This window comes from Pecten maximus, chromosome 6 (assembly GCF_902652985.1).
Source record: "Pecten maximus chromosome 6, xPecMax1.1, whole genome shotgun sequence".
Classification (NCBI taxonomy): Eukaryota; Metazoa; Mollusca; class Bivalvia; order Pectinida; family Pectinidae; genus Pecten; species Pecten maximus.
The window spans coordinates 18,708,172-18,732,763 of NC_047020.1; the positions used below are offsets into that span (position 1 = coordinate 18,708,172).

A 24,592-nucleotide genomic window follows, 5' to 3' on the forward strand; every position below is an offset into this window, starting at 1 on the left:
GGAAGGAATGTCCGCCTCAGTCATGACATATTCAGTAATGTAGGCGTCCATAGAAAGTATTTGTAGGATAATTTTTCACTCGAGTGCGTATTTTGAATTTGAATATATTCATCATAATGATGTGTTTTGTAAATTGTGATATATTGAAAATGCCCACATTTCTTTAAATATAGGATAGGTAATCGAGCTAGACATTCTTTCAATTCTAGAACATCTAACTGTTCCTAATTTCAACACAATTATGATCAAATGTAGTTTGATGTAAATGTTTTGCTGAGCTAAGCGAAAAACTACAACACTATATATTTGGAGGTTTAGAAATAGATGTGAAGACAGGCTGAAATACCTGAGGAATAGACTAGAGAAATTCAAACAGCCTACTGAAGAGGAAAAACTATTTCAGATATGTTATTTTAAACCGATGTAGTCCATCCTGTATTCATGCTTGACAAGTAAGCCTTTGTTGGGGCGACAGATACGGTGACACAAAACATGCTCGTATTTAAGCCCGGGGGCTATGTATTACGTATACAGTATCTCTGTACCTGAGACTACCACTCCTTAACCTTAATCATATATATATACTATAATGGCACATAGTCCCACAGCTACCACAGCAAGTGTAATGTAGATATTAGGCAAAACGTAAGGGTTTTGGGAAGGTATAATGTAGAAATGAGTTAACATTGATAGTGTCTGGAATGTTTTACCTTCAAAGTGCTGAAAACATTTAAAGGTTTAATTTCGTCTCCCGTGTATCTCGATGTCATTAAAATAAAAATCATATTGCAGTTTTTTTTCTGTAATACTATTTCTGATTAAAATCTGTTTACGATAATGGACTTTAACGTTGCACATACACAGTAGTACTTCCAATTCAGTAGATACGATATCATTGTGTCTCTCGCCGCTAAAGTCATTACTATGGCGTCTTCACTTTTATAACCTTAACGTAACCCGACTTGTTTTTAATCGCATTAACTCGTCGTGTTGGTCTTGCGTATGTACAATACCAAACTTGCCGATACTCTCATGCATATAAGTTATCTGATAACACAGGCATGTATGCACAAATCCAAGAAATGAAATTTCTTGAGTATCCAGGCCACATAACGAAACCTTGATACCCACAGAAAGTAGATAAAAACGTAAATAATGTAATGTAATGAATCTTGCTTCTTCTGGTACGTGATACAATCTTCGGTGACAACAATTATTATGTTTGTTTCCGTTGCGTCTGAGGTAAAATACATTAGGGGAAATGTTATATTTCAGGTGTCCCAATCATCTTTAATGATTTGTTTCTGAATTAATTTTCTTATTAACAAGAACGTATTTCTATGACTCGTTCTTGATATCATCAAGGGCATCTTACTGAACAGAGTGACCTTTCCTTTTTCAATTCAAACGAATGATCTGACATTTCAGTCAGTGTAAAAGGTAAATGGCTCGTCTTTTTAAAGTCGTTAAAATGACCATGGAAAGCATTGTTCATTCATATATTAGTATGTGTCCCATTTTACATCACTGTGGGTGCTCGAGCGAGAAGATTGGACACGAGATGATTTTTTAAGGTCATCGCTAGTCGTCTTTGTTCCTAAGTAAGTATATGTCTGTGTATTGACTCATCCTTGGACAGGTTAGATCTAGGATCTGGGGTCAGAGGAAGTGCTGAATCATTTACTCACTGCGACTGACGGCCACACACTATCACCCCATTATACAGTTTAAGGAATATACGTTTGAATATACAGGTGAGCCAAGCAGAAGATTTAAAATAAAACACCTTATCTGAAAATCTTACATTAGTTTCTACCTTTCACTAAACTTGTCAAAATAGATTTATTTGTGTGATATTTTCCTCTGATCGCAGCGCATGCGCTTTGAAGCACAAAGTAAGGTTAATTAAAACATGATCGGTCTGTGCAAAAAACTTCGTCCGACATCTTTTAATAGTATGTTATCATAATAGTGAAATTAAGACATGCTCACCTCTGTCGATTCTTTCTTCTTCCGTTCCAAAGTGGAGGATGTACCGTTTTGATTTGTCGCAACAGTAGGGGCCTGTGGTGTAGGAACACTGAACAGCTCCTCTATCGCTTCAAAATCCATATTACTAACGTATCCATTGAAACGACGTCCTGCAGTCGACCAAATGTTTGGTTTCCCTGATAGCACCTTATTCGTCGGGATTTTCTGCCACTGTAGAGAACGCATCTTTGTTTTAGGTTTGGGCACGTTTTGCTGAGGTAGTTTAATGGTAACACCATTACGGGCATTTGGCCCCTTCATGTTGAAAGATGGCGGGGGAGGGGGAGCTCCAGGGACAGATGGCATTCCTGGCACTGGAGGTGGGGGTGGTGGAGCCCCACCTATACCTGGTGGAGGAGGCGGAGGCGGTGGTGGCGCCCCTCCTGGTACTGGGGGAGGTGGTGGGGGTGGTGCCTGTGGGGCCGGTGCCGACACAGTTTTCGGGGATTCATTACTGTCTGTCAAACCAGGAAGAGCAATAGAGCTAGAACTATTCCCTCGCCGTGGTGACGTCACACGTTCGTGGGCTTTGCAGTTCGGACATTGTAGGCCGTCCGTCGACCGTTCACGCTGTCTCAATAGTTTTTGTGCATCCGCTTCCGATTCCACAAGTGTAGCTCTACATACTAACTTTTCTACTGTCTGCCAAATTATGTCACAATTGGCATCGTTTGGGTCTATTTTTAGCATGTGTTGTAGGCACGTGAGGAAATGGATCTCCTGTGGAGTATCGTCCACCTGTAATGAAAATTAGAACGGATTCAACATTGGAAAAGTCAAGAGAGACAGAATATTACTCATATTTGTTCTTAGAACGTATAAATAAAATTGATATTCATATTTCTTATATAGACTACATTTCTGGCAATCACGTAAACTCCGTAATATGAGGCTTTTGTTCATAAAATTTATTGTTGTTTATATGACAATGGTTCATATGCACTAGCTACAGTCTAGAGAAAGTTCATTATTAAGAACATAGTAATCACTTGAGCTATGACATCATAACCATGTGCCTTTTATATATAATTTGAAGAAAACATTTTCATGTAAACATAAGAAATAAATAACTACCGATTTATCATTGTAATGAAAAATTAGACAGAAAATGTCACTATAATTGAAATATGTTCTCATTATCTCTGTATTACAGACAGCGATCAAACGCTTTCAGCAAGTAAATTGAAACGACATCTACATGAGTTTGACGGATGTGTCACGGAAGACGGTCGACATTGTAACAGTCACCCTACCTTGACATACTGTGTTGTCATGATAACAGTTTTACGTCCAAACTGACAGCTGAAGTGTTGCCGCTCTGTCAACGTTACGGCCGACTAAATGACCATCGACAACTACATTCACTTTTACAAGTCAGGAAGTGAGGATTGATATTAACCTGTACCGGCCAACCTTAAAACTTATTTACATTGACTAATTTCGTCAAAATAAAAGCTGGGCAATCAAAACACAGGGCGCCGCGCTAAAGCTTTGTTTCTTGTTTTCAAAGCAATCACTTAGCTGTTGTTTGGTCAATAACATTATAAATTCGAATTATACACAAAAGGTAGGTCTATGTCTATGATACACCTGACGCACTACACCTGGTGGAAGTGTTAGGGTATTAAAGGTAGCTTAGGACTCTTGTTATTACCTGGTGTTATCGTCACACTGAAGTACAACTATGACAAGAGACCTTCACATATTACGTATACAGGTATTGGTTCGTAAACAAAAACATCAAAAGTAAACCGATCATCAAATAATTCACAGCGTGATTTGTGCTATCAGGCTATGTTAGGTAGATTAATGACCAGAATGGCAAAGGGTATTCTAACATGGATACCTATTGGACGAAGAGAAAGGTAGGAAGCTTCAAGCAACTTGGTAGTGATGCGGGCAACTTCATTTACTAACAACATCATTTGCGGTTGCATCCAACATAATATATCTCCTCAGATAGAGGTTTAGATTATAAAGCGACAAGCTAGGAGTCTTCTTGAACAAGCCAGAAACTTAGACTTGACTTTATTGTAAAGGGCGTAACCCTGATGTGATTTAATTATAACGTTAACCTCGCGTGCTATGTACAGTTTATGCAAATATTGTCGATCTTTCTATTAAATAAAAATGTACCAAAGAATTGATTTTAATACACACATTATTCAAACAACTATACACCGGAAGGCACATCCGCACATTGATAAGATTTTGCTTAGATTCTAAACCTTTATATACGTTTGTGAAATTTCGATATGTACATATTATGCAACAAAATCGTTCCAGATTTCAGAAAATTCAAACCTCTCACATAAAACTACATGCACATTACGCACGCTCAACGCACTGTAATCAGTTATCGCCATTGTCGGGTCTATTTACAAAAGGAAGTATTAAAATTAATCCTTTATCTCCAGTACAAGGTTGCTATAATGATTTTCTCTGTTATTTAAGATAATAAGGCCAGAATTTCGTCAGATGCGATAAATATGTGACTGTGTATTTGTCAACTCATCAAATCCTCATGTTTTACGTGATAATTGTTTCAATAACAATTCTTACAACAATGTCGTCATAGTAACCATACAACATATCGGAATGTAGAAACCTTATCTCACCATTTGTTGGGTACATATCAAATGGGAAGAAAGGGACATTTTGATGCACGTTCTTGGTAAATTACAAATACATTTTTGTACGCTAGAATATAAAATTACATTACGAAATGGAGAAAAGAAGAAGAAATGAGAGGAAAATTGAAGGAAATGTGAGAAGTCGACCCGGGAAATCAATATAAGATGGTTTTGGAGAACATGCTTACCGTTTTAAAGATAGTATGGAAGACATCGAGGGAGCAGTTCAAGTCCACACCCTTGGCACCAGGAAGTTGTTCATCGTCATTAGCCTTGTGCTCTACGAAAACATCTAACTGCACATTGACGTTTGGGTCAAGGTCATCTTGTCGGCTGCAAAATATATCAAATAGAGGTTTATTCACAAATGCAGGTGGTACGATATTTTTTTCATCATATCATAACATGTAAGCTGATACCAATGGTGTCTGAAAGTCTCTGATTGTACTCTTATCACTCAAAATAGTTTTCCTTTTAATGGTGAAAATATTTTTGTTCATTTCTCAACGTATATGGCATAATATCTTCAAATGTTCGGCTATAGACATACAAATCGGGTTTAATTAAATACGACTCCCATCCAAGTGAAGCCTGTTTGCGATGAAAAGGCCATTAGAATGACTGACGACACATTTCCTGGTGTTTGACAGACGTTTCTCTGTGTCGCTGTGGAAATAACACCATACGGCAATCATATCGTCTGTCTAATTATCTCACCAACAAGTTGAATCTGGACCTAGTTTCTGTATCGAGGACATATCAACTAATACATAACAGGGTTTTAAAGTCATGAAGGTCTGTAACTATTAATTGAGCCGTTTCCACGTCATTGATTTTAGATAAGTAAATAGCTAGTCAGAGGCAGGGCCCTATGACTTAATGAAAAAATACCGAGTAAGTCCGTCCGCAGCGCGGTTATACAACAAACAAATCTCTCGTCTGGACGGGTCTGTCTAGTGACCGTTATCAGCAGGGGTGACCTTCGGATAGGTAATATTGGGTATTATGGGGTATGATGTCGGGATGAAAGAGTTCCCTATCTCGCAATACGTTATAATCCCTCGCCCTAAATGGGAAATCACATTGCTAAAAGACACAAAAAAGATATGAATAAATTTAGGATATTTTTGATTTTGATATGTAATTGATTCCTGTACCAAGACCTGAATAAAATAATAAATCAAGTTATATATATTTTATTGATAAGATTTACACATACACTCTGTATATCGAACCTACCGCAAATCATATTAGTTTTATTGTAAATGGCGTACGATTTCAGCAATTATCTCAACGTTGATCAGCATCATATTAGAAACCGTAGAGAATCCGAATCCGTTATTTACGTACATGGGTTCGTCTTTAATATTAAGATAAATAATTTAAAAATAAACGTGTTAGATCGCAAAGTTTCATATCATGACAAGTCGGATCAGGACATTTAAGTCCGGATTTACGATTAGGATACATCACAGTGTTAAGGGAGAGCTGTGGTGTTCTTCATAACGACTGTAGGTAGACAAGGTAAATATTATGGCGAACGTATCCTGATTTGCACACCCGTGTCCATTTAAAGGTCTTCACCGTACAATAATTTAGAAATATCGCATTTCAGTTTCTTTGTGTGGATATAAAGGACGGATTTGTAGGTAGGGGTAAATTTGATTTCTGCAGTTTCATCTTTACAAAATTAATCGAGACCATAGTTGGAAAAGTCTGTCTATGTGTATATAGGGGACATGGATGGACAAGAGAAAGTTTGTCGACATTTTAAATAGTATTTGTTTATCAAATATTGATATAAACGATTTCTTTCAGAACCAATGGAACAGGTTAAACTGTCCATACAATAGATCAATCCATACTTGTGTATTCCTTAATATTACTATTACGTTTTGTCTAAATATTAAATGTGCTCATATTATTAAAAAGTGAAGTCGATCTAACATAAGTGTTACTCATGTTTACTGTCTTGATTTCTTCCCCTTCATACATATCATGCATTAATACCTACATGTATATTGTTTAGGAAAAGTTAAGCAAAGAATAGTTTGCCTGATTAAAATTGCGATTGGACGTTAAGAACAACTTAGAAAGGCTAGACTAACATGATGTTTTATCTTACCATATCTGACATATCTTACATGAGTGTGATATTCTCAACATAACCGTCATGTTTTGTTAATATGGTGTTGTTTATTCTACAGTTGACTTTGGACGAAAACCTATATGGTATTATTTCAAACCCTCGTATTATTACAATACAATAATGTAATATCACTCCATTGAAATTATATCATTGTTGTTGAATGTGCAAGGACTGCATAGAGTTCTCCTTCATTGTATGCAGATAGCCGCTGATGGCATTTTTGTGAGTAGATATCCCGATGTGGCCAATATTGAAATGATACAATATGCCCATACTAGAACCTGTCGTAGTCTTTGTATTACCGATAATGATCCAACGATCTGATTTGTCACATAGAATGGCCTTATCATAGTTTACATATACATGCACATATCGTGTGTCTGTTTAAAACCATAAGGACTGTCGTATAATTTAGGGTCATATATCGTTCACCTTATATTCGAAAAAGTCTATTTCGTATGTTAATGCAAAAATATATTAAAGTTTCTACGCTCGATCTTCGCTACTAGAATTACTTTGGACGAACAACGTACGATAATGAACATAAATACAAGCACGAAATTACATCATTAAGAATGCTGGAAATATTTCAATCTGATCGAATATGAAAGCATGTGATTACACCTGTATACCGATGTGTAGCTCAGAACGGGTATCGAGGATCGTAAATTCAAGTGTCACTAGACTACTCGCACAAAGATGGCTACTTGTCGACTAAAGGTTATACATGATTACAACATGTACTTACTGTGACGTCGGTAAGGCGGGATTCGGACATCGAGACATGTGTTTTGTTTGCCCGACTAGAATCATTTTAAGCCCGTGATATATCTCAGGTATGTTCAGAGTTCAAAACGACAATGATTAATGTCTGTGCTACAAGTATGAGCCATAATTTTTAAAGTCATAATTTAAGAAGAAAGGGGAGGGGGATTATTTAGCGTCAAAGAGGCCATTGTAGATCGCATTTCACGCAATTCAACAAACAGTGGTTATTTCATTTGTGAAAAGTTCAAATCTGACTCACTAGGTGAGTTTTAAATTCCAGGCCAAATATACTTTTTCCGACTGTGGTGTATTACTAAGATTGTATTTTTTTAAATTCAAAAATGCATTGTAAGATTTATGTATGATTCACGTGCAAGTGTTCCATATTAAAAGTACAAAGTGTTACTTCACACCTTTTCAATAAAAAAAAACTTCAGATTTTTTGTTACTAGTTTTGCACATCATCAGATGCATATCTAGGTCATATAGTACCATCGGGCTAAGCGGCAGTATACCGGGAGATTTAAGGACGATGTAGATAGCCTACTTATAATTCAAGAATGCGTAAATGAAACCAAAGAATGTTGCTGTCACGATGAACAATTTTACACGATGGTGTGCCGCAAGGAATAAAATACGATAGGTTTTAAAGCAGCCTTAAAATTCGGAAAAAAATCAACACAGATTTTTCTTCTCTGATATACAACTCTAAATGCGATGTAGCGTTTTATGTAAATCTGATTTTAAACAGATACCATATTTACACACATCGTCTGCATTCTTAATAGAACTTATTCCATGATCAATGTTTAAAAGAAATCATTATTGCAGATGTAAATATAATATATAGTATTGTTTTTATTATAATAATCTAACACATCCACAGCACCCCCTGAACAGCTACATCAATCCCCTTTTATATTTTCTTTAATTTATACTTTAAGTCATGCATAAATAACCCTCCAGGGAATTGACGGATCAATCAGAGACAAGCCTACTGGATAAATGTTATGGAGGCGAAATAAAAAGCCCTGTGTTTCTGTAGGACATGGACAACATACCAGGCTGACACCAAGTGACACAGGGTTAATACCCGCTGTCTGTAAAATATTTTCTATTTTCAGAACTTAAAAGTAAATCCTTCGAACTGGCGGGTATTCCGGTATCAAGAGACGAGTAAGCACATCAGTTGACAAGATCCTGCGTTAGGGGACATGACTACCCGGGGAGATCAGATCCGCACGTTGTCCCAGGACTGTTCAGTGATTAAGATCAACTAATACCGAAATATATGTTAAACCAAACTACCTTCAATAACTATTTTCATTCAGTTGCAATTAATAGATTATTTCAAGGCGGCAGAGGAGGCGCTTCTATACAATCTGTAAAAATATTTGCATCAATACAGATTCTGGACTTAAATATTGTTAAGAACAACCAGACATTTTCAAAAAGAACTCAAAACAATCTGGCACCTTTCAACCGCCAAGGAGAGCCACGGGATGTCGTAAATCGTTCGGACTTCTGACACAGCTACACCGGAAGTAGACTCGTGACGGTGACATGATGGCTACCGCATAATCTATAACACTAGGGCTAGACTATTTGTAGCATCTTCAGTCGACCCGAAGTGAGTATTGAGGGTGGGGCAATTGTCGTCCTGAAGTCCTCTTAAGACAAATATTTTGACCGGGCACTTAAACACTACATGCCCCCCTGCATGGAAATTGTGTTGACCATTTATTTGGCAGTGTTATCGGTTATAGCTAATAGACATAGCGAATACCCCTTACTTGGAGATTATGTCCACTTAGAGATATGATGGGTCTATGTGTATGGTGGGAATACTCGATAGCTGGGCGTTAGATTGTGTACCTCTCTCAACATTGTAAAACAATATACACTAGCATTTTCACGGGTATATATCAAATAAAAGTTGTAGTTTTATCTTCTCACAAACACATCGAATTCCAGGCGGGAGTGTGTTATTGGCGTCTGTGAGGACACCACAAAATGTGTCTCAAGAATGTGCCATAGATGCCACTGTGCTTTTGAATAAACCTAATTTCAAATCTCGCTTTTGCGTACAAGGGAGAAGAAAAAGCATTTATGTTACGTTACGAAATAATCTGTACACCGAGTAAATGCTATCTATTTAACCGCTGGACGACATTCCAGTAGTTTTCCGGATTTGTTTTGGTGGCGACCTCTCTTTGTTTTGAGCTTTACAATCCCCCGTTACGGAACCTCCGGTCTTTATCAGAGAAATTTGCACCAATTCAAACAAAGATGGCCAAAGTTAAGAAGTTAATCCCTGCAAAGTCCTCTTTTCTTTATACTCCCTTTATATCAATTACATTTGCATGTTTTAGCGATTCAGACTGTTTGCGTATGGATGAGCCAGCATCCTTATGTAAAATGCTGATATGAATTATACTGTTAGGTTGGATTATGTCAAATAGCACAAAAACTAGGCCTATTTTTGGTTTTGTTGAAACACTATCGCAATATGCCATTTTGGTTAACTGAACAGTTTTATCTTAAGACAAGAATTTTAAAATAAAACTGGTTTCAGTCGCAAAGTATGTGGTTTTCTGTCATGTATACACAATGTAAACTTAATTTTCGGTAATATAATACATGACCAGACTGTGGTTTAGTCATAATTACGGCATTGGGATTAAGGTCATTTGGCACTTGAAGGTGACATTGGATTATCAGATACGACTGAACAGGAATGCGTACCTTTAAAAAAATTACAAGGAAAGGAATTTATATATTTACTGTGATGAAGCCTCTGTTTTATACGTATAAATCCATTGTGTAACGCTGTCGTCAAATGGTCATGTGGTATGTTAGTCACAAACCGTGAAATGTATGTGTAGTATTGTCACGAGCGGCTGTTCCAGGACACGAAATGCGGTATTATGATGTGAATTGAACATTCTGAATAATTATCACAGTATCGCACGCTAATAGATAACTGTTTAGTTTGATGGATTGTCTAAACATGGCGAAAATGTCGTTAATATGCCAAGTGTGCAAGTAAGAATTAATTACAGAATAACAATAAAATCTATTGGATAGCGTTCACGGAAACTCGTTTTTCATGAATTGACTAAGACAAATTTCTCTATCTCTTCATGATACATTAATCTAGGTATATTCCGTAACACTGAACAGTTGAAAAACACATGATCTCCTATCAGGTTCATTAGGATTCAAAATATTGTGTTGTTCGTAAACTACACAGCAAGCAGAATTAATGTGACGTATGTACAACAGATGTCAACGAATTGATCTCAATTAGAACACACGTTTGACAAAGACATTTCAAAGAAACTAAAAAGAGGATTGGATTCGAGGTTTCGACGACAATTGATGATGAAGTGAATTTGTTCATGCCCATGAACATATATTTAAGAGAACGGTGATCGACACTGAGAGAGTGCGTTCTACCGGGAAATAGGAGGGCGATTATATGTATTTAAAGGCCCAAAACTCAGACCTGTATTAAACTATCTCAATAACTCATTAACTTACCGTAACTGATTGATGACTTCCTGCAATTTTAAACCTGAGGAAGAAAGAAAATCAGTTTATAGATATGTCAGTAAAATATAATGTGTATATAATCAATGGGAACACAAATATATTATAAAATTTGTAACAATACGTACACAGAAGTCACGTTGTAACTTATTGATATATTCCTAATACGGGAATGCTAATCATAATTCAGGATACAATTTGGATCATAACCAAAAATGAATGGTATCCGTTTCATGTTAATGTTATAAGCTCGTATTTATTCCTATGACGTAAACATGGAATGCATACCTAGTAAGAAAACAAGTTCGATGTTTTTTTTTATATAAACACACTGAGCGGTAAATTAATGTATATGGAAGCCTAATCCATATGTAGGTGTGGAGATTACAAGTCACAAGGCAAGAATGCATTGTGAAAATATATGCAGAAACATACAACGAGAACATATTTTAAGTTTTTGTCACAAAAATGGCGTCAAATTACTTCGATTGAAAAGATCGGAAAGGTTGATTTTGGATTTACATATTGGAAACTGTTGCCTCTGTTTATGTTTCAAGGTTAAGTAAGAGTTAAGTGTATGGGAAGGAAGTGTGCATATCAAGGACTTGGTCTTTATAGTGCTTAAATACCGAGGCTTTACCAGCTCATCACGCCAAAATCATGACAGGAAGTACAAGTCAATAAAATAATGCTTAACTCACAAAAGAGAAATTGGCCCCAATTCAATGAATTTAAATTCATTTGTACTTAATTCAAATAAGAATTAATTGAATGAAAATAAACAACGACGAACAATTAAAAAATATGGAAGCCGAAAATTTCTAAATGGAATTTAAGCTTTGTTTTCGGCGTTATGCATTATTCAGTATAAAGATGTATGCATGCTGGATATGTGTCATAAGGCATTAAAAAGTCTTTATGCAAAGTATTTTGACCTGAGTGTGTGATAAAGCAGTTGAAATGTTCGTTTTTGCAAAGTTGATAACCCATAAATTGTCACACTTAGTTTCACTAACATCTTCCCCCACACCCCTCAATGAGTGAAGAATTGCCAATTGAATACATTACCTTCTTTGAAATGCAATATGCGACACATTAAGAAAGTACAAGTATCAATTTTAAAATTGTCGATTTGTCTGTACGAAACTGCTCTCGTTATCATTTGAAGCCAGACCAGTAAACAATAAGCTAATAGACATTGCAACCCCGAGATCAGACGGAATATGAAAACAGTTGTGACAGGATGATTATCTGCGCGGGACCCGAATAACCAGCTGTGAGTAGCCTTATGTCGCAGAAAGCCTTATTATGGCGTCCACACGCTCTATTTATCTAAACATCACACCTGTTATCACGCTACTTTCTATTTATGGATTACACTTCTCTGTCATACAGTTTGAATAAAAATATACATTGTGTGGAAATATAATTTCTATATATTTTATAATTAATGTTTTCGATGGGAGGACACAAAATTTTCCCATGAGTCTGATAACATTTTTTGTTTTGTATGCGTTATTTAATGTGGTATTCATAGTTAAAGGGTCAGTGTATTATAGTAATACTAATAAATCTAGTCTTGCACCGTTTGCACGAGTTCTAACTACAGATGTAATATCTCACCTGTATAAAAGAGATTCTAATAAAATATCAGATAGCAGACGACTTTTTTGAGATAAAAAGGGCGTTTTCCTAGAAGTGAAGCGCAGTTTATTACCAACAATTTACCTGGAAGCGATCAAAGACATTCGGGAGATATTTGAACTTGATACATCTGTTTTACTTTCAATTATGAAAACATGCAAAAGAGAATGTTTACCCTAGTGAATGTAGTTACACACTTTAAAATTACCATCTTAATCTCATTTTTATCATATAATTTTGTTCAAGTCGTTCTTCCAATGAATACATTAGCATACATATATAGAATTTAACTCAGTTAAGATTTAATATTTTCGAGGGGAACAGTTTGTCAAGTTAAGAAGATGTTTATTTATTGTATCAGTTTTACGTGTCTGATGAGCAGTACACATATCTAACGCTCACGTCGTTTAAAGGACATGCGTTCCAATTTCTGTCTCTTTGTGGCTATCCTTCATATCTTCAATGACACAGAGAACCGAGACTTAACAAATTCACGCTCGCATATCTTCCATACTGATTCTTTTAAATTGCTTAATTTTATATCAGCAGAGTATCTAAAAGCAACACTGATATCAACTCACGTTCATAAGTTTTTTTCAACAGGGAGCGATTCATGCTGAAGTCGAACGTACGGAATGAATACGGTACAGATGTGTGTGATATTTGAAGTGTTGGTTTTATATGAATAGCTATTGTCCAGTGACTGTCCGGTTTGTGGTCATCGGACCTGTGAATACGTGTATACTGCTTATTCATGGTTCTATTGTGTAGGTAAGCAGGCCATAATACCTCTCATCGTCGATTCACTGGGCGAGAAGTACATCAAATATGTTTAAAAGAAGGTCTTCAAATTTAAAGTAGGTCGGAAATGTTACGCATTGACCTTCTATTTTGACATTGGTTCTACTTTTCTTTGTTCCCATAAAACTTAAATTAGGTTATAGTCTAACTGATTTTCCTTTACAACCTGATAACATACTTCTGTGTGGGAGAGGGTACATGTGTCCGGCGGGGAAAGAAATGAAAATGTCGGTTGAAATCTTACCTACTTTTATGGGATTAAATGGAATTTAAATTTTAATAGATAGAAATATCCTATCTAGCCTTAGATTTTAGTAGTCCCGTCCTGTTGAAAAGATGGATTAGTCCATTTTGCCAATAGCATGCACTAAACTTTCATATTCTATTTAGAGAAAGAGATTAAAATAAACGTTTTGAATTGTCTATCCTTCATAGCCTCAAGTAATGGTCACAGCAAAGTGTAACAAAATTAGATTTTGTATCAATGCTTGAAGTTTATTTAAGTCTCCTGTTAACATAATTTACACATTAGGAAATACATTGGTTTGTCTTAGTGTTGACAGAACTGATCATGTTTTAATAAAACCTTTACTGTATCAACAGCCGGGTTTGATTTTATGTTTTTATTTCAAATCAACTTTAGAAGGGATTTATTTCGTTTTATCTAGTTATGTGCTTCAGATTAATGCAGATTTTTAGGGATCGGCTATCGAAATAAATACACATAATGTATAAACTTAGATTTCTTCAAAATACCAAATGCAAATAAACCCAGCGCATAAACACAACGATATCATGTATGACTTACAGTTAACCTTATAGCACTAAACAATATTTCTGTCAAAGTATTTAGATACCAAAACAAAGTTAACAGGAAACAATATCAGCGGTAAAACATAAGAACGCAATATAATGCAATGTAACCATAGACACAAAATAAGTCATAACATTAAAAGTAAAGCATAAAATATACAACTTCAACATAAAAGGTAAAAAGTCCACACGGAAACGTCCAAGTCTTCACGAGGTTAAAATAGGACAATTAAGGAATCTCCAAGAAGACAATGACAAATAAAGCAAAGGGGGATTCACCGTAAAGAGTAGGCCGACATGAACTTAAACATAACAAGCTTTTGCTTAAGTATAGAGATTACGGAAAGAGTAGACCGACATGAACTTAAATAGTACAAGCTTTTCCTTTACAGAGATGACAGCACTTTACCAAACCATGTCAGTTGATGTTTAATTTCAGATTGTTACAAACGTGAACGCCAGTATATGGGGATAAGAATGGATTGGTAATTGGTTAAATGCTGTTATTACTTACCAAAGAATTCGTTTCGAACGCGTATCCGATCTTCAATCTTTCGGGTATATATTATTATACAGTTTATAAACTCCAAAAGAATGGTCTTATATTCAACACTCTCAGTCGACTTCAGCTCGTCAATGAGCAACGAAAAACGGTATTTCTGCTTCTTTGCCTCCTGAAATACATAAAACATAAAGTCATACATTTTCAGTTCAATATTTAATTAATGTTTTAATTAGACCTACTTAATAATCAAAAACATCTCACAAGTGATATTGTACTGTTATACCTTGTGCCTTTTAAAGTACAATTCTGTTGGAAATGTAATTAAAGTTTAATAATAGATATCAACTTTTATAAAAAGGAAAGATTTCTTATCAGAACAGGTGGACTCTATGTGAGTTTTACAACAATGATACAGGGTGTATTGTAAGTGGTGTACTATCTGGACCTTAAACAAGATCAAAGTGCAATCAGGCGCATACAGAAGTACGCCTAACTCTGGGACATTCTAGTTTCGTCTCGATCAAAACTCTTTAGTAAAGTTATAAATAGGCGTGTTCCGTCCTACGATTTCACGCATTCTAGTTTCTACTATTGTAGATCTGTTCTCACAAGTTAAACTTTTGTTTTACCTCACTGTTGTGATCAGGCTAACGTCTGACTCATTCACACCTGTCGTTTGCATTTACGAATAGCATTTTCCTGAACGGTCACACGACATATATTTATAAACACAATTAATAATTTAAAACGTTTTGGTGAAGCTTCTGAATTATTGCAATGTTGGATTTAGAAAAAAGTAGAAACTACGATACAAATCTATAAGAAAAAAAAGATAATACAAAATAAATCATATTATTTCGATGGTAGGAAGGATGAATGTTGTGGGATGGAGTGGTATGTATCGTTTCTAAATTACAAGAATATGTGATTTTTAAATACAGTTTTGTGCATATGGCTTATAAACTGTTACAGAATGTCCGTACTAATTTTAGTTGTACACGAATTTGATAGTTGTTTGATTTATTTAAATACAGATGATTGCTTACAGAAGACCTATCGGTTAGTTAGTATCTAGAATATTCGAGCATAGAATTGTATCCGTAATTCATCTACTGACCAAATTAAGATGTATTCTATGGTGTATCAAAATAATTTGTACTTCAGTATTGACTGCCATATAGTATATATATGTATCATATGTATGATATATGTCATATATCAATGGAGCAGTGCACCAGATCAAGTTACATTATAAAAAAGCATAGCACCTGGCGTATTAAAGGACAGATAGGTATAGAAGTAACGATATGAATGTTTAAGTCTACAGCGATGTTGGCCTGTTTCCACAAGACGAGTGAAGCTGGCCCCTTTGACAGGTCCAGGGTCCAGCCAGGTAACATTGGTCGCCAGTATCGTATATCCTCTGTCTGGGACAGCTATTAATGGTATTGTTTATAAACAAAACATTCGTCAAATTGGAGCAGACCCGACGGTAAATTTTCAAAATTTTGAGATCAACGTTCGCTTGACCGGCAGTTTTATTGTCTTGTTACATTAACTTGGATGACTTACATATCAGATTGGTATTCATAAAAACCATGTGGAATGGAAACGGCTATATCTCCTCTGAACCTGATACCTTAGACCGTTTAATTAAATTATTACTTCTGGCATTGTTACAAAGATATACTGAGATTTAATATGATATTTTGTTCCATATGCTTACCATTCTTTACCTTTATGGAGCTGATTGACAAGCATTTGTCGAGTTTATTGCGGTAATGTATCGTGTTCACATGATAGTCTTCAAACAATCACAACAATAAACTGATCATTTGAAATGTTGAGACATTACGACATAAGAAGCAGACACCAAGTATTATATTTGTAATACTATCCTCACCATATTGTAATGGTTCTTACGATAGTTATAAAATAGTTCCAAACAGTCTTTATTGAAGAAGACAAGTGACTGACTGAGCACCCGAGAGCATTTCACTTAAACTCATACGTTATAATTATCACTCCGAACTCTAAACCTTTCGTCACTGCTTTGGATAAAACTAGTTTTTTCTAAAATAAATTCTAACACTTTAAGGTTTCATCGATAGATTTTGCAATACATGTTTCGAATCTATCATCAACTTAAAGATAGCACAATACAATATCTTCAAACAATTGTAAATAATGACGAGTAAAGCACGAGAACAACATGAAACTTGAAATAAGATGCTTTAGTATGTATGACTTTGCAATTTATTGAATGCTTTGACAATTTCAGTTCTTTCTTCGAACAATACAATAGTACCAGTTCAAAACTATTGTTTTTATAACAATACGTATTTCTTTTTTACATTTTCGTATTACAAAACCAAGAATGCTAAAAAAAAACAGGTTTTTCTTGTTATCAAATAACCAAAAACTTTACAGACCTAAGAGCTGCAAGTCATGGTTAATCATTATCGTGTGGTTTACCGAATTTTTCAAAAACGTTTCATTTAGAACCAGTTCTACTAGTTAATTGGTCTTTGAATTTTCCTTTAAATGAACTTCAAAGTTTTGTCATAACATCACCAAGGTTATATTGGGCAGGTGTGGGAGGTGCACTCAGTTCCTAAAATAGTTCCATAATACATTCTGTGAATATTCCTTTGAAGTTGAAACCTATTTTCTCTGTTAATATGATCGGTGTCCCTTTCAAGTGGTAGTTTACGGTTAACGATATCAAGGAATGAGAGTATATTAACGAGAGATGTAGGCGGGTGTGTAGTTTTATATATACAACGTTATGGAGATTATCATTTCTTATTGCTTGTCCCATTTCCATTATACTTTAACCAATAATTTCTAAATTCAAAATGATCGTAAACAGAGTGCGGCATCACGTCCACTCCCAGCAGGTGGAAATATGAGACTGATAGATAAGTGATCCTAACTCTTTCTATGATCTTGACATGTCAATATTCCTCCAGGCTTTCTCATGTGTCAATGGCGGAAATTTTCGTGTACATATAATTGCTTTCGTCATCGTTTAACAATTTTAACTCTACATACAATCTAATACTATATTTAGAACAATCTGCCGTTAGATTAAACGTACAATGACGGAAACAGGTCACCCCGATTTTCATTTATTTAGCACTGTTTCTTCACACCTGAATTAAAGTAATATACTAATAAACTAATCTTTAATTTAATTTCTTGGCATTTATCATGAGAAGAATGGAAAGAAAGAACACCCACGTATATTGTGATTTAACGCAAATATGAAAGTAAAAACATTACAGGTGATAATAGTTATGGCCGAGGCAAGGATGAGAATAACTACTTTATGAAAATATGCAGTAGAGTTAAACTTATAACAGGTAGATTTGCTCTAAAACGTTATAAAAATGATTAAAATGCCTTACTTCGTTATCGTTATGTTCATCATATTAATAAAACGAAATATCCGTGTAATGTCCCTCCCACGCGGAAAGTCTTCCCAGGTTATCAGAAATGTCATCTTCAATGTCATCTCTCGTTTTTAAGATATAAATAAAAATGGATATCGGTGTGCCATCCTACATGAGGGATATTACTTAAATAATGGGAAAAAACATGTTTACTGGAAATATCTAGGAGTGTAATAGGTTTTATTAATTACTCCTTCACTACAACCACCAATGGATACCGTATTGTAACACATTTAGGTATGTAGTATGACTTGACACGAACTAATGTGTTCTGAAAAAAAACATAGAACGGTATTTCCGTTTGGGGATAGTCACAACAAGCGATAGTGTTTAATCCCAATACTCCTAATCGGTTTTTAGACTTACAAGTGTAAAGCATTACATGACATATCTGTTTTAAGGCTCTAATTTTCTGTGTCTTGGATCAGTGTACAGAACATTGTTTAACACCAAAACACAATTAAAGTGTTATTGTTGTTGCAACAGTACGATGTTATTTGAACGCCCAATAAATAAAAAGCAAATGGCAGGGGACAAGGTGTAAATCTTGTTTATTGTTAGTCAGCTGATCTGGAGAGTTATATATAAAGTTGCCATTGCTATGCCTACTTCAGACTTTTTCGTATTTTCATACAGTTAGCGGGTGATTTGCTGTTGACATGACTTCCTGTTAGAGGGGTTACGAAAGTCCAGGTTCACTCTAGTGTTAGTTCAAAACAGCAGCCAGTTATCTTCAGCGTGACGTCACGGCCAGTAAAATAAAGTGGTCTATATTGCTCGATTTAATCCTATCCTCACTTTTGTAACCCCTTTTCTTTGCTTCTCTCAAAAGAAATATATCATTCGTTATGCCTTCATTAAAGGTGCATGCATCATGAAATGATTGATTGACATGTATCTAAAAATACGTATATTTGGGTAATGCAAATTTCGTTTCTGCATTTTTAATGAATTTTGAACGACATACAGTAAGATGAAATACAAAAAAGGTTTATCAATTTTAAAGTTAATATTCATGTTTGACTAAAGTTTTATGTTGCTATGTTTGAAATACATTGATACTTTACTAAAGTGTTCCCATCAGGTAGTTATCGGCGAGACGACGTGGTGACGGGACAGGGTACTGTAATCTTTCAACCAAGCGAGGGTGTCTGTCAAATGCCTTTAGAAATCTTTGTTCAACTTTTCCGGATTGCTTCAGCCAATGTGCTTTATCATTATCAATCACGACAGGGCCAATTAAAAGGTCCTATACTCAACTGAGAGTGTACACATATAAATCCTCGATTTATAAACCAAAATCAAAATACATATTTGAAACGCATCGCTGGCATTTATAAAAAATGAAATAAACGATTCAAATAGTTCCGAAACATGCATGGCATTGAAGAAAGAGAACATAAATATGGGCGGGGTGACGAACATATCTGATATAAAAGTAATCAATGAATCATATTATGCATCTAAACTGATTCATGTACACATCTTGTGCAATCTGCAGAACCGGTCACTACCCACAATTACACGCAAACCTTTATGCCTCGTGAGGCGAACAAGCATATAAACACAACGCTACTTGCATTTCCCAGAACGAGTGTAGACCAGAAGGCAATTGACTTTGAAATTGACATGCAGGCACATATTGTAATTAAATTCAGACTTTTTTTTACATAATTGAGACAAATTGCAGGTATTCACATCAAGGTTACGCCTCAGCCTGCTCTTCTATGAGTTGCAGACTGAGGAGAAAGCCACACCCACCGCACGAAATCGTTTCTCACGGGTAAACCATATCGGCACTTTTCGCATGTGGACAGAACATAACAATGTATACTGTTTACCACATTGAATTCTAGTATTCTTTGTATTTTCTAAACTTTCTAGAATTATAAGAGAGAAATCAGGACAGATCCTAAAATAGCGGTACACAGACTTCCAACGTCGCATTCAAGTTCGAATAAATGTATAATGGAGTGACGATTAAACTCACACTTAGTGGATTTGGTTAAATTTTAAAAGGTGCTATCCTGCGTTGAACTGATTTTGGCGCTAATATGCTACCATTGGCGATGAAGGGCTACAAAATTAAGACTTAAGAGTAAGCTTCCATTGACATGAACAAATATAGTATTATATACAGTGTAGCAACAACTATTAGCAGCTCTCTCATCAGCTGTTCAGAAAATACATTTCAACCCGAACACAAATCTTTGAAAGAAGATATCTTCGCTAATACAGTCGTAAGCTGACAAGATAACAAAGGGTTTTTTAAGAACAAGGATAGATTTAACTATGCGAGATGAATACAAGCTATATAATCCGTGGGATGGCCCTATAATGATCACCTTGGGAAAACTCGAATACACGAAATGTCATACAGAGTAGGTCTATTGTAGACCAATCAAAACTGTCGTTGTGTATGTTGACGGATTTGTCAGCTACAGCGATATTTGTTCGCGATTACAACAGAGTTGTGTTGACACAAGTCTCTCCTTTACAGTTTCCATTTCTTATCCCTTTATATTAGTTATCAACTAGAATTGAAACCACTGAAATGATCGCGCCTAGTCTTTCTTGTAGTATTGGTATAAAGGCAGACTCATGGCGTCCATTTCTTGATAAAACCGACATTAAAGGAAGAAATCGTCACACCCATGATGTCGCTATGACACATCCGTAAATATGTCTCGCGCTTTATCATTTTAATCTGATAGTTTCACATTTTATTCTTTTCAATTCCTTTATCTTTACAAATGTTTAGATGTCGTGATGGTATCCAAAGGCCTTTAGGAATCCAATAGTATTCTATAGCAAAGTACATATCGGCTTAAAACCTTACTGTTAAGATGATGAACGCCAAATTTAGAAAAGTTATTTCTGGATCTGTGAACAACATGCAGTCATATCTGTTACACTGTTTTGAAAATCAAGACATTCAGCCGATGTCATCTTCGTGACGTTTATCTACAGTCTTTCCCCAATGTACAACTACTCCTAAAGGTAGGGTCAGCCCACCCGGTATCATAATAATATACAAGGTCGTTTAGATTCACATTTATGTTTTTTTTTTATAATCGTTTATGCACTGGAAACGTTTAGAGAATATGTTTTATTTAAACAGATCGCCTTGATATATGAAAGAATTACTTTTGCAATGCTGAGAGTCTAGCTTCGGTAGAATTGAAGAGAACTATATAGGGAACATGACATTAAAGAGTGTTTATACGGTAGGATTATGACAGGCCTATTCCATGGTATCTCTGTACTTATTTAAAAAACGAACTATTAACTATACGAGAATGGTATGTCATTATAAAAATAACGTCAAAATCTATTATTGAATACCAATAAGTTATATTGATGAATATCGTTGGATGAAAAAGCGAAGAGGTCCTTAATGAATGTGGAAACTGGAGGATGAAAATATAAGTAGCCATACTTATATATTTATGTGAATAAGAAGACTGAAAAACAACAACCTATGTTTAGAGGGGTCGCACCGAACAGAAGGATCTAATAACAAGCCTCTTTCAGAGGACGTTGTGCCAAATGTCTATAATACCTAGTCTTAGTCAGAGGACGTCGTCCCAGATGTATAGAATACCTAGCCTTGGTCAGAGGACTTCATCCCAGATGTCTATAATACCTAGCCTTGGTCAGAGGACGTCGTCCCAGATGTCTATAATACCTAGTCTGGGTCAGAGGACGTCGTCCCAGATGTCTATAATACCTAGTCTGGGTCAGAGGACGTCGTCCCAGATGTCTATAATACCTAGTCATGGTCAGAGGACGTCGTCCCAGATGTCTATAATACCTAGCCTTGGTCAGAGGACGTCGTCCCAGATATCTATAATACCTAGCCTTGGTCAGAGGACGTCGTCCCAGATGTCTATAATACATAGCTTTGCTCGGAAAACATCGTCCCAGATGTAAATAATACCTATATCTAATCTTCTATAGAAAACATCGTAATGACAACATGTCCAATCCGAGGAGGTCTTATCGAACAGAGGTAGTCCTTATTCATATTCAACAGAGATATTATCTCTCCCATTCACATGCAAGGCATGTTGTCACACATTCCACGCACGTGCGTAGCGTTATGAATCACATTATTAAATTAATATTGTCTAAATTATTATAGATGCTGTGGTAATGTGGCCAAACGTACATAAACACTGCAGTGTGCGTGTCGGGTTGTCAAAGGAGACTTCACAATGGCCGCTACAAATGTCATTTCAGTTTCAACATGTCATACTCCCGTATGTCAGGACAAGTAACAGGAAGCCCAGCTCGTGAATAGTTAATTGTAATTAATATTCAAAAAGAATATAAATTTAAAAGCTTAGGGGCTTCTCTTCGTGTTTTTATTAATTAGCTACGCCAGTATTTTGACTAATCACATGCCTCAGTTAGTCTGTGATGGCGCGCCATGGGATATAAAGTCCCTGTCTAAAATTAAATTTGTTTCATATATCTGGAAATAGGTATTTATCCCCATGTTAACGTTTTAAATACCCTTCATATAGACTACATAATTCATTGCCATGATTGATATGTCAATTTCTTTAGGTAACTAATCCATTTTCCAAACTTCAAACATTGATATAGGGACCTGCGTAAGAATAAGTGATTAAAAATATACAAAAATGTATGTTCAAGTTTACAGATTTACTGAGGCGTATGTGTGTTCCTGTGCGACAGCCATTCAGTGATAAACAAACTTGTGCCGTTTGACAGATTCTGACACAAAGAAAATATCCAATGTAAAAAAAAACAAAAAAACCCAGATTACCAGATACGAAATACGAAATGCATATTTTTACTATTGATAAAGGCTGAGCGGGACGTTGTTCAGAAAGAATAGGATATGTTTCTGTTCCTACCTGTTGACAAAAAGGCAATGTCTTACTGCTTACAGATTTCAAGTCAGATTCTCTACAAAAGGTGCACGCTATCTAAGATTGGAAAATTGCATGCAAAGTATATCCGTGCTAAAATCTGTGGAGGACTTTTTATGCTGCCAATCTTTAACTCCTAAGTTTTGTTTGGAAACAAGAGAAAAAGTTAAAAGTGTCTTTGAACGTTTAACACTTCAAAGTGTGATAATCGGTATTGAATTATATTTTAGTTCGACTGTGTAATATCCGACATATGAACGGGTGGAGGTAATCAGATCATGACGATTATTCTCGCATCAGTGGATTCATATCAATACATTATATCAAACATCTAAAATGTAATATATGTTTTAAATTTTGGATATTTTCATTTTTTTATTGGGCCTGACTTGCAGGTGTTCAGGTAATTATGAAAAATGTTTTCGATAAGAAACAAATTAATCATAAGCTTGAATAAATATTTAAAGCCAGTTCAATAATAACTTAAAAAATAGTGTAAATGAAACTGGAGCTAATTCGATACATTTCCCTTTGGTTGCACTGGATGCCAGATCGTTAGAAGGTATTATTTTCCTTTCTAACACTAGAAATGGAACCACCGAGATGGAACGTGTAAACATGTATCTCATTATTAAATCTATCGGCCTGTTGATATAGCTTTGATCCCGCCATGATAATCATAGCGACATGACTGTAGGAGAAACTGTCAAAAACAACACATGCCATTTCATAACATGTTATTCAAAGTTGTGACGAAATTATCTTACGTCAGTCCCTTTTAAGTCTTCCATATTGTACAGACGATATCATGATCATTATGACCTCTCGAGTGATAAGATCGGGGATAACAATGGCCGCCATTATGGTTGTCTCCTTTCTGACAATGCGCGGTGTTTACGATTGCGCAACATTGACACAACACGGCGCGATCCACACGAGTTAACATGGTGGGAATCTTACTTTTGCTGAAAAACCCTCCAGGCTTCTTTTCCCTGGTTACTGATTGGTGTAAATCATATGAACCGTTAATTCAGAATACATGGGAAAGGCAGGTGCCTTGTAAAATTAAAATCAAATTAATGTAAATCACTATTGAAAGCATTGCACCAAACTAGATTGTTGGTGCATCCAGTATATTCTTTGATGTCCCGAAGATGTTATTGTACCATAAAGATAAAATAAGTACATAAATGAATAACCTTATATGAATTTTTAAAACGCGGTATTAAGCTGCTTCGCTATTTAGTGAAATACACATATACACGTCCATAGTAATGCTTTGTTATAAGACGTGTTGATTGATGAAGATATAATATCAAATTGTTAAGCTGTGAGCAAAT

General features: G+C 35.6%; 1 protein-coding gene across 2 annotated transcripts in view; it reads right to left on the reverse strand.

Moving 5' to 3' along the window:
* LOC117329144 (mucin-5AC-like) overlaps positions 1-24,592 on the reverse strand; it is a 59,745-nt gene that overhangs the window by 15,046 nt on the left and 20,107 nt on the right. Inside the window, exons 3-6 of one of the 2 annotated variants that reach the window (XM_033886893.1) lie at positions 14,906-15,065; positions 11,125-11,158; positions 4,853-4,997; positions 1,993-2,769 (exon numbers count right to left, since the gene is read on the reverse strand). In XM_033886893.1, the coding sequence (XP_033742784.1) occupies positions 1,993-2,769; positions 4,853-4,997; positions 11,125-11,158; positions 14,906-15,065 (1,116 nt within the window). Of the gene's footprint in view, positions 1-1,992; positions 2,770-3,284; positions 3,414-4,852; positions 4,998-11,124; positions 11,159-14,905; positions 15,066-24,592 lie in introns of those variants that run through there. The other variant, XM_033886894.1, reaches the window with a different exon arrangement.